At 40.5% G+C, this 16,351-nt stretch overlaps 1 protein-coding gene across 1 annotated transcript in view; it reads left to right on the top strand.

Annotated features, from left to right (window-relative positions):
* The window catches only part of LOC101881667 (glypican-5-like), a 333,120-nt gene that overhangs the window by 108,992 nt on the left and 207,777 nt on the right, over positions 1-16,351 (top strand). Inside the window, exons 4-5 of the mRNA XM_034063862.1 lie at positions 2,402-2,535; positions 9,838-9,963. Coding sequence (XP_033919753.1) covers positions 2,402-2,535; positions 9,838-9,963 — 260 coding nt within the window. The remainder of the gene's footprint in view (positions 1-2,401; positions 2,536-9,837; positions 9,964-16,351) is intronic.

The following is a 16,351-nucleotide window of genomic DNA, read 5'->3' as shown; positions in this document are numbered from 1 at the left end:
TAGTTAAGGAGAGATGATTTTCTAGCACTTTGTAATTTAAGATTAGCAGGCGTATTTTTAGGTTTAAAAATCATAGAAATAAATGAGCTTTGTAATTTTTTATGATATTTCCTGATTGTTCCAAATACTAAGATTTGAATTTAGGAAAAGAGTACTACAACTATTATTATTAATAGTAATAATAAAACAATATCCCTACCTGCCTTTCTAAAAAGTCTCTCTTCAGCTCTCTTGCAGACCCCTTTAGGTACTGAAGGCTGCTATGAGATCTGGAGTAGAACTGGTTAAAATTTTCCACTGAGAAATATTTTTTCCTTAAAATACTGTGGTTTTGTTTGATATGCAGGAAATGGTTATTACTGGTTAGAAAGAAAACCCCAAAGTCAAGGTTTGGCATAGAAAATACTGACGCTTCTGCAATTTAAAGAGTAATTTTATTTCTATGGTATCAACAATACAAATCAAAACAAAGTGTGTGTTTTCATTTGGATGCTTAAACTATTGATTTGCTGCAAAAATGATGACTCTAAATTTCTTTGAAAGTTCTCACAGGAAAACCATAACACTTGGAGCTCTTCATTGCTTACATGTATGAGAACCAGATTGCCTTTCTAGCCTCCCTGGTGTAGTTCGTTAAAACTGCCTTAAACCCATAGTGACTGATTTTGAGGTGTATTTAATTTGAAGACATGAACTTCAGTGACATGATGCAACTAAGATGGATTTTGCAGAAACCTCTGCTGGGAATTTGGGTCTGCATACTGCAGGAGACTTGGGGCACAGGAGGGAGAGCATCCTGTGGAGGAATGTGGTCCTGCTGCGCTATACCCTCTGTCCACCTCCAAAGGGTTCAAAAGGCATTTTTGTTGATATTTTCATTAGCATAGAGTGGGATTTTTTTCTCTTTTCCCAAGTATAGGAGGGCCTGAAGCAGACTACTTGACAAGGTTGTGTTTTAAACCAGTGCTGTTAGTCCCTGGTGAGACCAGAACAATATACACGGTGCGTGTTGTTGAGTGAGGCAGCTGGCTCCAGCTCTGATATGTCAGGATTAATCCAGTATGTTCTCATTCAATTGCTACAGCTCTAAGTTCTTCACAGCATATTATACTAGAGCAGGCTATAACTCATACAAGTAAAGTTGATCTTAAGTGTTATGCCTATAGACCCTCCAGCCTTTCATGTCTGACCTTTTTTTTTCCAGAGGAAAACACCTTGGCTTTACATAGCCGTAGTTTTCCTGGAGGAAATGGGCTAAGGTAGAGAAAATAGTCCTGTACTTGTGCTGACATATACAACATAGTGGTGCAAATGGGCAGAGAAAATTCTTTTGAAGTCATCTGTGGTCTGAAATATTCAGCAGATTGGCAGTTGTGACTCAGTAAGGGTTTAAAACATGCAGGAAAATGCACACCAGCACGAATCCATGTCATCCTGGTTATAAGCGAAAATGGAAGAAGGGAAACCAAATGCAGTGCTGTGTGGGATGATGGATTCTGTGTGACTAAGGTCTCTGCCAGTACCATGCCCACAGTATGATTTCCGTTGTCACCTTTTCATGTTTGCTTGAGGATTTAAGTGTAGGGGAAAACACTACAGATTACTTATTTGTGGATTAGAAAGGGGAGAGATTTGTCTTACTATTGTCACTTACAGCTGTTACAGCAAATAAATGTGGCAGGATGCAGGAGTAGTTTCAGCTCCACAGAGCACAAAGGATAAAAACAAGCTTGCTTTCTTCTCATATTGTGTTGAATCCCCTGTGAAGAGCTTCAGGAAGGGCAATAAGGGCAAATGGCTGTGTGGTAAACCCAGAATTCAATGCACTGATGATTCCCAGGGCTGGAAATTCTCTTTTCATTCTGTTTTGTCTAAGAAAAGACTTTATATACAGTGATTTATTGATGCTGACATCTTTAGCTCATTCCCTTCTTTTAAGGGAACATTGTCTAGTTAAAGGCTGGATGACTCAGTTGTCTTCTGATTACAAGCCCCTTCAAACACCAGATAGACTCTGCTCTCTTTATACAGGGCAGATGTTGCACTAAAACCTGTGTACATTCAAACTCTGGGTATGCTTCTCAATAAAAGTTTGGTTTGGCAGCACTTCCATCAGTCATTGTTTCAGCCTCTTCCCATGTGTGTTATGGTCCAGGTATCAGGTCACAAATCCATGACTGCTGGCTTCCTGGTAGCACTGCTGTTTGCACTGCCTCTTACCTTGGTCATTCTTAGAAGGGGACTAGTTTCCAGGTCCTGGTAAGGGGAATCCTTTCTTTTTGTTACCCGGATACCTTCTCTTGCAGTAAACGCCAACCACAGGGAGCAAGCAGACTTTTGAGCAGTTGTAAATCACTTTCTCCATTCAAACATGGTTTTCCTTTCCCTTCCTTTCGTACAGGTCGATAAAGTGTGTGGACAGCCCAAACAGCAAGAAGGGAACCTGTCATCAGACGATATAGTGCCAGTGAAGGAAGCGACTGCTGACACCCAGACATTCGTGATGGCTCACGCTAGTCTGAACAATAGAAGAAGGTAACCCTAAGCAACAGTTGCTTTGAAATAAACTGTCTGCCTCACAGTTTGTATTAATGGCTTCTTGCACCATAGTGTTTAAGCCACAGCCAGGGTTCTGCCTCTGTGCTACCCAGCCGTTGCCATTACTGATAGTTACACACATGTCTTTGTGGTATTTTACTGCAGTTCTGTCCAACAAAAGGTTTTTACAGGCCAGACTTGATGTCATTACTTAGCATCAAGGTGTTCCTTACTTCCAGAAACTTCCAGTGAAAATGATGAAAGCTTTTCCTCCATAAGGCCAGAGTAATTTCCACAGTTGAGTCTCAATTAATTCAAATACTGGTGGGTCTTTAAGGACTTAAGCTTATCCAGGGGCAGAGGTGGGAAGGAGGAAGTGGTGAAAGGGAAAGACACCAAGTCAGTAACCCATTTCAGAGGGCTGGGGAGGAGTAGTGCGATCCCTGGCAATTTCCTTCATTTGTTACACAACAAAACCAGAGCAAATGCATGTCTGTTTAGGCTTCTCATGTCCATCTTGGCTTCTGTTCTTCAGCTGCTTGCCAGCTGAGACACTAGACAGATGAATTACTGCCACTGTCCTGGCATTAGTGTCCCTGCTCCCGGATCTCCTAGTCTTTCACTTTCCCTCATGTAGCTCACGTTCACTTTCCTCATTGTAAGTGGGGAGAGAAAAATGTCTTTGCAGTCCCACTCACGACACGTGAGTAGATGTCAGAGCTAACTGATCATAAAATCACAATGACATATTTCTGGCTAACATGTTCCCTGTAACACCAGCATTAATCTGGAACAACTTCAGCAAAGTGAGTGGAATTGTGCTGGGCTTACACCTCTATCTGAGAACAGTATCTAATCTGTGCAGGGGTCTATGTGTATCTCTGTGTTGGATAGGTGGATGACAAACAGCAATAATGAAATTTACATAGCCTGCATTCTGGAGTCTGTGTTTTATAGGTGAGATTTTTATCCATTTCTATCTTGCTTCTCATCTCAGCTTGCATGAATGAAACAAACACTGCTTTGAAAAGTAAAAGTAATAGCAGCAATGTAAGTTTTTTGATTAGTAGTGGTATTTTTATCCCTTTGTAATTGTTTTTAAAGACACAGGGCCTTAGGCCATCTTCTGTACAACTCATTGACTTCACTGGGACTTATATGTAAGCAAAAAGGCAGAATGGCCAACCTATGAATAGGTAACCTCTTAAAAAGATGCAATTTGGTGTGTTTAATGGCATGACAGCAGTTCTTTCTCATCTGGGGATCTGCTCCTTCCCCTTCCCAACCACCTAGAATTATTTGACGTGCAAGACCTGTAAATGGAAAATATATCAAAACTAATATACTGTAAATTAGACAGCTCCCCCAAACTGGTCTGCACTCTGAAATTCACCTATCAAAAAAATCTAAACTAAAGCCATCCCTAGATAGGTTGCATCAAACATTACTGAAATAGTGTTGATCAGTATTATGGAGACCTTATCCACCAAAAAAAGAATGATGGAGCCATGCCATTTAGTAACAGAAGATTAGTTCCAAATTTCCCATAATTTCTTATAAACCTCATGGCATGAAGCTTGTACTTCTGGGAATGAATGAAACAGTAAACAGAGTGAAAAACACAGTGATTGGCTACATCACTCAGTTGTTCCTCATCTATCATTTAATTTATTATCTATTACATATGCTATCAATAAAAAGCAATCTAGGGTAATGAAACTTTAGAATGGATTGGTGAAATCATTCCTGCAGTGGGTTGTGTAAAATGCACTCAGAGCGATAGATGACTGCTATAGAGGATCTGGATTATGAGAGTAATTATGTGAGAATCTTTCTTGATGCCATTCCTTCTGGTGATGTAAAAAATGGAAGAGCAATAACATCAGATGTCTGCTAGTTTAGGTACAAGGTCACACAGGAAACTGGCCTGACTGGGGGAGTCTGGTCTGTGTAGTAGGCATACTTCCACATGATCCTTAATTCAAAGGAAATACGGATTATGACTCCTGCCTTTTAGAATAAAGAAAGAAAAAAAGAAGGAAGGAGCCAGCACTCCTCAAGTGAACAGACAAGCTGTGGTGCATTCCCCTAATGTGTCAGAATATTCCTAAGCTAAAAGAGAAGAGCCAGCCTGGTTAGCACATCTGTAGGAAAAAACCACAATAAAGTAGCTTCTCATCTCTTCTGTAGTACCTGCTTAGAGGTACCGACCCTTAAAAACCTAGTGCCAAGCCAGTTACGTACATATATATGTGTGCTCTTTTGCAAGGCTGGTTACAAAATCAAGCTCTGTTTCCAAAGGGTTCAAGAACCTCTGTTTTCAGCTGTTCAGTAGAGCCAAGGCTGCTGGCGCAGTTGAAAAGTGGGATGGTGAAGATGGTGTCTCTTTGCCTGACATCTGTCTTCTGGCTGTGCATTTCTGAGTGTGGCTGTTTCTGAGTGTGGCTGTTTCTGAGTGTCCTCCTCACCCTTCCCTGCTCTGCACAACATGATCCTGCATGGTCCCTCAACTCACAGAGCAACTGAATCCTCTTTTGTGGAAAGTTGAACCTTTTTCTTCTCCTCTTGCTCTCAGGTTCCTGGGCTATTTCCCATCTTTATTTTCCACTGTATTCCATTCCTGGATATTTTGTGTTGCACAACACTGTGAGGGGCAACAGTGCAAGAAGCTGAAACTGGAATAAATGATCTTGTATTAAACCTTTTCCTATGGTTAAGCTGAAAAGCATAGATTTGATTATTAATGTTTTTTTTTCCATTACACAATTGTATTCAGGGATTAACTAAAACTGGCAGCATTGCTGCTGCAGTCATTTTGTTTCATGTGGAGGTTCCTGTAACATGTAGTAGAGACGAAAAGAAAATTGAAACAATATGATGGTACAGGGAATGTCCATGGCATGTACAGAATTTCAATCAGTGCAATGTTACTGCTGAGTTCAGCACAAAGTACTATGCTGGTCAGGGTCTGGTCTCCTACCAAAGCTAAATACCTGTCTTTAAGCATATCTGCTGCATGTAGTATTTCAAACCACTAAACATAGACTGGTTACAGATCTGTACATAAAAGCACGTGATGTTTAACAAAGAACTGTAACATAAAATCAACTAGGTTGGAAAATAAGATCATCAAGTTCAACTTTTACCCCAGGACTGATATCAGGTGCCTCATTGGAGGAGAAAGGCTTTGAAATGATACTTCATTGGGATTTCTTTGGTATAGAGTGAACGTCCAGATCTTTTACACAAACATTTTTAGTTGCTTTGAGAATGTTTGAAGTTAATAGCATCTATTTATTTTAGATTAGCTCTCTGTTGAGTCAAGCATCATGTTATTTTGTTAACATTTGCATATTAAAGTGGTAGTACAAAACAGATTATTAATGCCAGATATAAAGTAACTTACTACGGACTTGAATCAAACATTTCTGACTGAACAGCCAAAGCAGAAATTTCCACAGCTCCATATTTCATCTGTTAAAAATGCTCATTTCCTTTTTTGACTGGCTGTGTTGCAATCACTGCTTCAGTGGTGGCAGGTAACACTCACCTGATGCTCAGTGCAGGTCATAGAATCGTGGAGCTATAGAATAGTTTGGGTTGGAAGAGACCTCATAGCAGCCTTCTCAGGCTGAACAGACCCAACTTTCTCGGCCTGTTTTCATATGGGAAGTGCTTGAGCCCCTGATCATCCTTGTGGCCTTCTTCTGGACTTGCTCCAGCAGTTCCATGTCCTTCTTATGTTGGGGATACCAGAACCGTATGCAGTTTCCACTGACATGATTTGATAGCACATACTGCTCTATTTACACCTCTACTCTCGTGTATAAAGAAATGGCAACAGCTAGAGCAATGCATGTCTTCAAACAGGTTCAACAACACTTGCCCATGCAGTATAAGCATGCACTTACTGAAGAGGGTAAGGACCACCCTCAACAGCTCTGCGGACACCTGCATGTTGGCAGCTTTGCCACCACCCTTTCTGAGGCTAGTGGTAGGGGTGGCCACAGGAAGGGGGAGAGACTTTTCAGCTGGGCGTGTTATGATAGGATATGGGGTGATGGCATTAAACTAAAAGAGAGGAGAGTAAAGCTGGACATGAGGAAAAAACTCTTTACAATGAGAGGGGTAAAGTCCTGGCTTGGATCACCCAGGTTGTCCAGAGAAGCTGTAGCTGCCCGATCCCTGGCAGTATTCAAGGCCATGCTGGATGGAGCTTGGAGCAACCTGTTCTAGTGGAGCAAACTGGTCTGTGGCAGGGGATTGGAATGAGACGATCTCGAGGTCTTTTCAAACCCAAACCATTCTGTGATTCTGTGATAAAACTACATCATGATGCTAACGTTAAAGGCAAATTTGAATGTTAATGAAGGGGCCTCAGGATATCAGTGCCAGAAAACGCACTTGCAGTAAATAACTACCAAGGTTATTTCCACAGTTCTTTGCTCAATCTAAAGTTAGAGCCAGTCTCTACTGTTTTGTAAAGCTGGTTTGGTTTTTCTCAGCAGTACCATCTGACCAAATTGAATAGAAAAATATACCTGTATTTACATTATTCATTAACAGACAGGTAATTGCTCATTGTACCAGAAAATGAATGCCCTTCCCACAGTTTCCAGTCTAACCTGCTTGCCATTGTTTTCTTGTATAGCTTCGTATACTTACAGTTCTTCCATTTGGTATCAGTTGTAGATAATTTAAGTACCACTGGATGGTTCAGATTTTTGCCCTGTGAACTGCATCTGTAATTGTGCTGCGATTTGAAAAGGATTGGGAGAAACAATCTCAATTGTATTTTAGTTTCTTTTCCCCAGTATTGCATTGTCATTTTTAATTGCATCTATACTTTGGTAAAATTTCATGATGATTTTCCTCCCCATTTGTTTTCTTATGTTATCCTATGCATGTGCTTGGTGACCTTTCTTCCAAATAATTTTTACTTTTCTCTTTTGTTTCTCATTCTCTTGTCCTCATTTGCCTGAATTCCTGCTTCTCCCCTACTCCCCAACCTCTCCTGGTTGATGCTTATTCTCCCCGGCCTATTCCAGTTCTCTGCCTCTGAAAGCTTCAAAGAATGACAAATCAAGAAGTCTGAAAAAAGTCTCTCGGTAAGAACGGAACCAAGGTGACACACTTTACTGGCTCTACACTGGGCTCCTCTCCATTGTAAGCTGCTGCTTCAGCTGTAATCTAGAACTTGGCAGGCTTCTTTTATACTGCGGGACGCTGGGAAACTGTGTGTTTTCTACCCTTAGTTTATCCTGATGCAAAGTAAGTATTTCCACTCTTTAAGAGTAGGACGTAGAATCCTGTGTTTCCTAAATGCTGCTTTGAACTGTCGGGCCCCACTCTGCTGAAAGCAACAAGGACTTTAAGCCTCTTGGGATGAGCTGAGGAAGACAAGGTTTAGACTGTTAAAATGGTGCCTTTTTTCTCCTTCAATGAAAGCTCCATTTGAGAACCTTTAAGCTCTTTAGCACTGGTGTCATGTCTCTCATAGCTGATATCCCCAAGGTGTTCTATCAGGTAAGTGGCTTTTCTGGGTCTAGCTTTATTCTAAGAAGACTTAGAGTTCCGTTTGTAAGTTAGTGGCCAAGAGGTGGAAATGCTGATTCCCTGGTTGTCAGCCCTGAAATTCCTGCTTTTTTCTTTGCATAAAATAATGGCTTTCCTCCATTAGCTCCTTAAGACCATGTAATTAATTTATCATGAGGAGAGAGCAGGAGTGGCCATGAGAGAGCAGGGGCAGCCATGAAGGGAGAGCGGAAGTGGCCATGAGGGGACAGCAGGGGTGGCCATGAGGGGAGAGCAGAAGTGGACATGAGGGAGAGCAGGGGTGGCCATGAGGGGACAGCAGAAGCAGACATGAGGGGAGAGCATAAGTGGCCATGAGGGGAAGTCGGGAGCGGCCATGAAGGGAGAAGTGGCCTTGAGGGGAGAGCAGGGGTGCCCAGGAGGGGAAGGTGGGAGCAGCAATGAGGGGAGTGCAGGGGCAGTTGTGAGGAGTGAGGGCAGTTGTGAGGACAGAGCAAGGGGCAGCATGGGGTACGTGGGATGCCCATGAAGGCAGATCTTGAGGGGAGATAAGGGATGGCCATGAGGGGTAGGGGAGGCTGCTGTACAGTGTGGGTGACTATGGGGGCAGATGTGGGGTGGCTATAAATGGAGATCATGAGGTGCAGCCATGAGGGGAGATCAGTTTGCCCCCAGTGCCATGGCTTAGTGATGGGCTTGGCAGTCCTGGGATAATGGTTGGACTCGATCTTAAAGGTCTTTTCCGACCTAATTCCTTCTATGATAGACCAGAATGACTCCTTTGGCCTTCCCAGTGGGGCTGCTGGGGGACTTCTGAGCAGGTAGCTCCGTGATAGCTCTAGCTCAGTTTGTGTGTATCTTGTTCTCAGTATCTTTAACATCTTATACCAAACAGGAGCTTTTAAAGCTGTTGAGACAGGGTAATTTCTCATTCTTAAATGCTCTCAACTGTGTGCTGAATTAAAACTTGTTTTTTTATGGCTACCTCAGACACATACGTAATATAGTTATAATCTGACAAGATTATACAATACAGGAGGTAGCAGTTTGTCCAAAAGGCATTTTTCCATACACGCAAGATCAGAAATGGGGTGTTTGTACTGGCCATGACTTTTGGTTATTCCCCAGTGCAGCAGACACAGCCGCCCTTTCATAGGTGAGATGCCAGACATGATGAGAGAGGAATTTCTTTCTAATGAGAATGTGACATGGACAGTGCTGATGGGGAGGAATCGGCCCCACTGCATCTGAAGAAGATGACTTCCTGTATTGTTCCTGCATGTGTGGGGTTCTTCTAGCATGTTGCAGTTTTTGTGATGGGGCGTTAGCTTTGGGAAGACTTTTCCACCCAGGAGGTTGCTGAGAATGTTCTTCATTCATCTCCCACGTTTGTGGGTAATAGAGAAATACTCACTTCTAGTAACAGAGAAAAGGCTATTCCTTTAAGGATGATGTTTTCTCATCATTTTTTAATCTGTTTATAGATAAACAGTAGGTGTAGACTTTTTTCAGGTTTTGTGTGAGATGTGTTAATGTAATTTGTTAAAGCCACCCTTTGTGTGTAATTATTTGTATTAAGACTGGACAAGTAAGACTGGGTGAGACATAGGAGCAGAAATACATTAGAAATAGAAATTAATCAACTTAGGTGACTTAATTCTATAAGGCTTCTAAACTCTAAGTCTTGTGAAGGATTAAGTTGACAGGGGGCTTAAACTGTAAGTTTACTGTTCTGTTGTTAAATGTGTTCTTCCTATGTTACAGAGAGTTCATCAATTACATGAAGCGATCCCGAACCTTTTATGCCTCTATAGCAGAACGGCTGTGTGATGGAGACCTGGTGATGAGAGACAGCTCAACCTGCTGGAATGGAGAAGATGTTGTAGAAAGGTAAAGTTACGCGTAAAAGTTTTCTCTAATGGTGACTTCATATCCTTCAGATGGTTTAGAAGCATTCTGAGACACTATTATCATAGGTTTCTCCTTCACAGTGAAACTTTGCTTAATTGAGCGATGGTTCTGCTAAAATAAGAGGTTGTTAATGCTGAGGTTTATGTATCCATATTAAAATATAGTGGAAGACTTCCTGGCTTTGTAGAGCCCCTTCTTTTCACTATAGAGAGGCAGCTTTTCTACTGTAGAAAGATCTTGCCCTCTGAAGCTCAGGTAGCAAGCAGTATGCCAGTGACTGATGGGAGGTCCCTTCCAGTCTGCTTTTTATGGGCTTATTAGTGCAGTGCTGAACATCATGTTTGGCCATAATTATGAAATATGCAGCTCTTCCTGTAAAGGTGCCTGAAAAACACAGTGACAAGACCTGACATCTCTTTTCAGAGTTTCTGACATAGACTTTGATTAACAACTGATTCAGGAATTGAGCAGCATCCTTACCACAGCCTGTTCTGCAGGAATTCTTATATAGTAACCATTAATAAATGCACTGTTTCGTGTTGGCAGAGCAGCTAGAAGATCTGTAGGGTGAAAAGATCTTTCTAGTTTGTCAGCTATTTTTTTCCCCTTCTGTATTTTATCACAGTCTTTCCCATTATCCTTTAGAATCTAAACTGAAAATACACTTGCATCCTCCACGATTTCAACTTCTCGCTGCCATTTCTCTTGCTCTTGTATAACCTGAGGCTACATTGCCCTGAGGAGGAAATAAAGGTGTTCAGAATACAACTGTATCTGTTACAATCACTGTCAAAGTAGACATCAGTTTTTACAGTGAGAGCTGTTTGGAAGTGTGCCAGTGAGTGTTTTCCACAAATGTCTTTTTGTCTAACCATAGATATTCCATGGGATTATGTTGGCTTTCATGATGTTTCTTTTTGAAGTGTATTTTGTGGACTGTAGCAGTTGTAAAAGATAAAGTTCTGTCATTCTGTTTTCTTGCTTTAAAACAATTCTCATGATTGAAACTTAGGGAATCATTCCAATGTGAAACAGAGAGATGTTACAATTATAGGCTGTCCCATTAAAGGGAGTTTTGACTCCCACACAGCTCTGCTTAGATATGTCATGTGTAAATAACTTCATTTAATTCCATCTGAGATGTTCAGATATAAACGTGTTTAACACAAAGAGGATTATAAAATTTAATATTTCAGCATATACTGACATTAAAAATTAATTGTACAATCATATATTTGAAGATTTTGGCAAAAAATGCAGCATTCTAAATATTACTACACAGTGACTGTATTTATTAGTTTTTACTGTAAAAATAATGGTGAGGAAGTGGGGAGAATAGCAGTACTTCTAATCAGTATTTTTTTTTCAGAGTCCCTTTTGCTGATAACATATTGTTGGATGCACAGTTAAGTTTGGGAGCTGTTTTCTGGCCAAAAATAAAACAAGAAATGCATTTTATACATCAGTTCTCTGAACAACACCACCAACAACAAAATTGGTTTATTTTTTATGCTATTTTGTGGGAATTAGAACTGTAAAGACCATCTGTAAGCATGGCTTAAGCCACTCTAATATTTGTCCTTTTCCTGTCTACCCTTTTTCTCATCTGTCCTTGAGCTATAACCATTTCTAAGTTGGAACCCATATATAAAAGTTGGATCAGAAGATCAAACTTAGCTTTATTTGGAGCAGGGAAAGAAAAGCCTTTGCAAAAATGAATCTGGGGAATTCTCTGAGTGTTGCCTCTCAGTTTCAAGAGAAAATTTCCTGAATTTCCAAATGAAATAGTCTTTTACTTATTGCCAGTTAGCTTGATCTGAAATAGTATTCATGATGGCAGAAGAAGTAGAAAGACTGCTGCTCAGACATAGCTTTCTATTGTACAGGTAGAGATTCCACCATCATTTCCAGTGTGTCTTTTTAGGAGTGCATATGGGTAAATTTTACCCGGAATGGGTTTCTGTGAGTGTGACAGACTCTGTGACTGGTATTGCATTAAAGCTTTTGACCCAGGCTAAAGTCTTCTTTCTCATTTCTCCAAATCTGCCTTTTTTTTTTTTGTACTGCCGTGAGGAGTTAAAAGGTAGTAAACCTATGTTCATATCACTGAAGTCTACAGGTTTGACCCTGACTTGGTGGGGAAGGAAATTCGTTTACAGCAGCTGCTTTTCAGATTGGAATCACTTTCTCAGGAAATTTCAGGTGTGATATTTTGGGGTCAAAAAATTGCATGTAAGAAAGGCTTTTAAACCAGATGACTGGGAATATAAGAGAAAAAGGTTTTGTGATACCCAGTAGAAACTCACACTTCTTGTCCTTCCTTCTCTCCTCCTGTACTTTACTTGTTTTTCTTGGAATTTTGTGTGAAGTGGAGGGATTAGGGGATACCTGTCCACAGGCTTGAGCAGAATCATGTCAGGGTGGTTAGGCTCCAAGGGCCTGGGCAAGCTGGCTGAGAAAGGAAGTAGCAAATCACAGTGAATTCCTCTTCTCAAACTGTTTTCCTTTAGAGACTTCCAGTTTTTATGAGTTTAGCACTTTCATTGTCCCCTTTCTCCTTTCCTTAGGCTCCAGCAAGCAGCCATCTGGATATGGAAGACAGAGATAATTATTTATTCTTAGCATACTTAAAAAGCACTTAGCTTCTATTACACTTGTGCCATCAGTGTAAACAATTTCTGGAGGTACTGTATGTTGTAAAATACTGTATTTTTTTGCAGTATTTTTTGGGCTTTAGGGTATTTTCCAGGTCTTGCAATGTTTTTGTTGGTGTAGGGAGGTTTTGGTGGGGTTTTTCTTGTTTGTTTTAAATCCTATAGAATAAACTAAATACTCTAGATTGGAAGTGACTGTTTCAGACACAAATTTGCCAAGCTTACCCTTCAGAATGATGCAGAGCACTGCCAGGCTTTGAATGGTGCCCTCTGTGTCCCCTTGTCAGGATGCTTGAGGAGTAAGTGTTAAAGTTCATTGCCATGCAACCAGCTAAATGTTAGTAAGGCTGCTAATGACCTCCCATACAGCTCCAGCTGGCCATAGGAAGGAGAGGTGACAATGGTTAATAGCTACCCCTCACTACATATAAACTTTTCATGTGGCCAGAGCACCCCAGTTTGGGGACTTTCTTACTTCTTGCAGGAACAAGCAAGTTGTAATAGGATGAGAACAAAAAGTAGGCAATATTAATGAAGATAGAGTTTAAACCATTTACTTTCACACTGGTGATGTCTGAAATATAGGCTGCTAGCCTAGGTTATGGTGAGTACTTGGAGCAGTAGAACTGACCATGGAAACCAAACCAAAGATGAAGATAGCTCAATATTTTCCTCATTTAGGTCTGCTGCTAGCCAGCTGTCTGTGAATAAAGCCTCCTGATGGACTCAAACTTGATGACATAGGTTTGAATTTTCCCCATGTTCTTCTAATGTCTGTCTTGTAAAATGAACAGTGGCTGCCCTGAGAATATTTGTTATATGTATGTGCATGTGTATTAAAGATTGAATGTGATAATTTGCAGCAGGTAAATCTTGCACTTTCATGTGAGAGAGCAAAAACCTGGACTTAGGCTGACCAGGAGAAGAATATTCACTTTCTCTGGGCTACTTCAGGTATTGGGAGATTTTGTGTTCTGCTATCTGAACTGGTCTCTTCCATGCTCATGAAGGAAAATCATTTAAACAGCAGCAAAGGACAGGACTGGGCCCTGTTCTCCCAGGTCACTTTTGTCAAATGGAAAAATAAATCCTGCAGTTTTGGTCACTGAAAATCAGTCGTTTTGTGGAAGTGAAGACAAAAGAATTTGATCTCAAAACTGTTTATCTTTCTGTTATAAACAGACACACTTTATCTGTTTTGCAAAATGTATCCCTATGAGTTTGATCAGATTGAGCTGGATGGATCAAAATTGGCTTTGTAAGTAATGCAGTGACAATGCCAGGCCAAAAAATATGAAGGAAAGATGAAGAGTTGTAGGGAGATCGATTCAGTAGTGTAGGCAGGAGGTATGTGGAGGTCAGCTGTGTATAACATGAGGTAATGGGAGTAGTATTTAACTGTTTTCTTTCCAGCATCTCTGGACTGAGGAGATGCTGAATTGACTGGAGTAATCTTTACTGAGTTATACTGTTCTAGAGCTCCCACCATCAGGCAGCAAAGACCAGTCAGGCCAGTCTGGGTGTGGTTCCGTGCATCCTGATCTAGTTAAAGGTGTCCCTGCTTGTTGCAGGAGGTTGGACTAGATGACCTTTGAAGGTTCCTTCCAACTCAAACTATTCTATGATTCTATGATCTCTATCAGCAGTATCACTGCAGGACAGGCATGGAGACTTTATTCATTTCTGTGGAATACTCTGGATTTATGCTTAGTTGCCAAGAAGGAAGTTTCTAGAATTAGAACTTTGGGAATAATAATGAAGAAGGATGGAAAAGCCAGCAAGTTTAATCCACTGATTCTACTCTCTCCTGCTTTATTTGGGGGCATTTTGCAAATTATGGTACAGTCCCATGAATTAAAAATATATATTCTTAGATCCATAGTTGCCTTTAGCTTGGAAGGGAACTCAGGAGGTCTCTGGTGCAACTTCCTGCTCAAAGCTGATGCTGCCGTGAGATCATATCAGGCTTCTGAGTGCTTTATACAGTATGGTCTTGAAAAACCTCCAGTGATGGAGACAGCATGAGCTGTTAGTTGTTCCATTTCTGAACTGTCCTCATGGTGTGGAAGTTTTCCCTTATATCCAGTCAGAACCTCTCTAATTTCAATTTTTATCTGTTGTTTCTTGTCCTCTCCCCATGTGCCATGGAACCTTTGTAAGCCTGAAGCTCTTGAAGGTCATGCTGACTGCAAATTAATAATTGGCAGTGCTTAGCAGACTCTTAGTGGCTGTCAGATGCATTTAGAGAGACAACAACCTGCATTATTTTCTGTTTTTTACAAGGTGTGAGACTTCACTGATGATGGAAAGAAGCAATTATATTATAAATGCAAAGGACCATGCACAGGATGAGATTAGAATGTTCTTACTCCCAGTCACTAACCTGTAATACTTAGATAAAATACTTACAATATGAATAGTGTCACCACAGAGGACTGCACTAGTTTTAAAAAGATGCTTACAAGCAAAATATATTTAACTAAGAAAGCATAGGAATATAAGAAATGAATGCCTCAATAATGGTAGAATACTTGTTGTTTCTAATAGGAATAAATTCCATTTCAGTTTAGTTTTAGAAAGGATTTCTTGAAAAGATTTTAGGTGGTTTTCAGTGATGAACAGAAAATACGGCCCAAATGACTTTGTGAAGGTGAAGCTGTTCCATTGCAATTCATCAGTACTAGCAAAGAACACAGTAATTGGTTAGCAGTGGATGTTTTGTATGTATATAACTTGTATCATGTGATTTCTTGTGAAATTGAAGCACACATTCAAACAAAAAGCTGTGTTCAATATACAGGAGTTATTAAAATGCTGTATAATGCCTAGAATTTTTTTTTGCCTGCAAGATCACAGGGGCCAACACAGTAAACTGTTACTAATTTGAAGGAATTATGTATTTACTGCCAGAAAGGACATCACTAAAGCATCTCCTGGGGTTTATGAGAATATACGTATGTAGCAAGGAATGTCTTCTGTGGTGATTCGAGATTACTGTTGCATAGGATCCTGTGGTTAGATTACTCTTCTGCATCTAGTTCTAGCTCTATAAAAATGATGAGCTGTTACATCTTTAATCACATGAGAGAGGGGAAAGGACTATCTTTCTAACAATGAACAGACATGTAACAGTGCCCAGTATATAGTTAGCAGAGAACTCACTAGCTGTGTTTATTTGATGACAGTTCTACTCTTAACTAAAACACAGAGTAGGGGAAAATGGTATCAGGAGAACTGCTTCCTACTTGTGAAAATGCACCTAACTAATTTCAGTGCTGTAAATGCTTTTTGACCACAGGGACAACAGGAAGAGATGATTGTCTTCTGTTACCTATCACTAGACTTCTCCAGCTGTTGACATTACGTTATAGTTTATCATTGATTAACGCAGTAGTTATTTTCTCCACAAACTGGGAAGATATATTTATGCTTTCAGTCAAGGACCCTTTCTAATATTGCACAAGACTAAGCTGTCAAGTCTAAGCTTTCAGCCCCAGCTTTCTGCTCAGTCAAAAGGACCTCCATTATCCTTTTGGGACCTTCTGTAGTGTTGTGATAACAGAACCAGAATACATACCTGAAAGTAAGTGGTCATGAAATACCGACATGTGTCCCATCCTACTTGTGAGTAAGCTACCTTTTCTGCTCTAGAAGGGCTATCAAGATCAGAAAGAACATGTTCCACAGTGCCTGTACTGTGTATTGTGAGTCCT

Source organism: Melopsittacus undulatus, chromosome 6 (assembly GCF_012275295.1).
Source record: "Melopsittacus undulatus isolate bMelUnd1 chromosome 6, bMelUnd1.mat.Z, whole genome shotgun sequence".
Classification (NCBI taxonomy): Eukaryota; Metazoa; Chordata; class Aves; order Psittaciformes; family Psittaculidae; genus Melopsittacus; species Melopsittacus undulatus.
The sequence above is the reverse complement of the archived record's forward strand: the minus strand, read 5'-3'. Positions and strand labels throughout refer to the sequence as shown.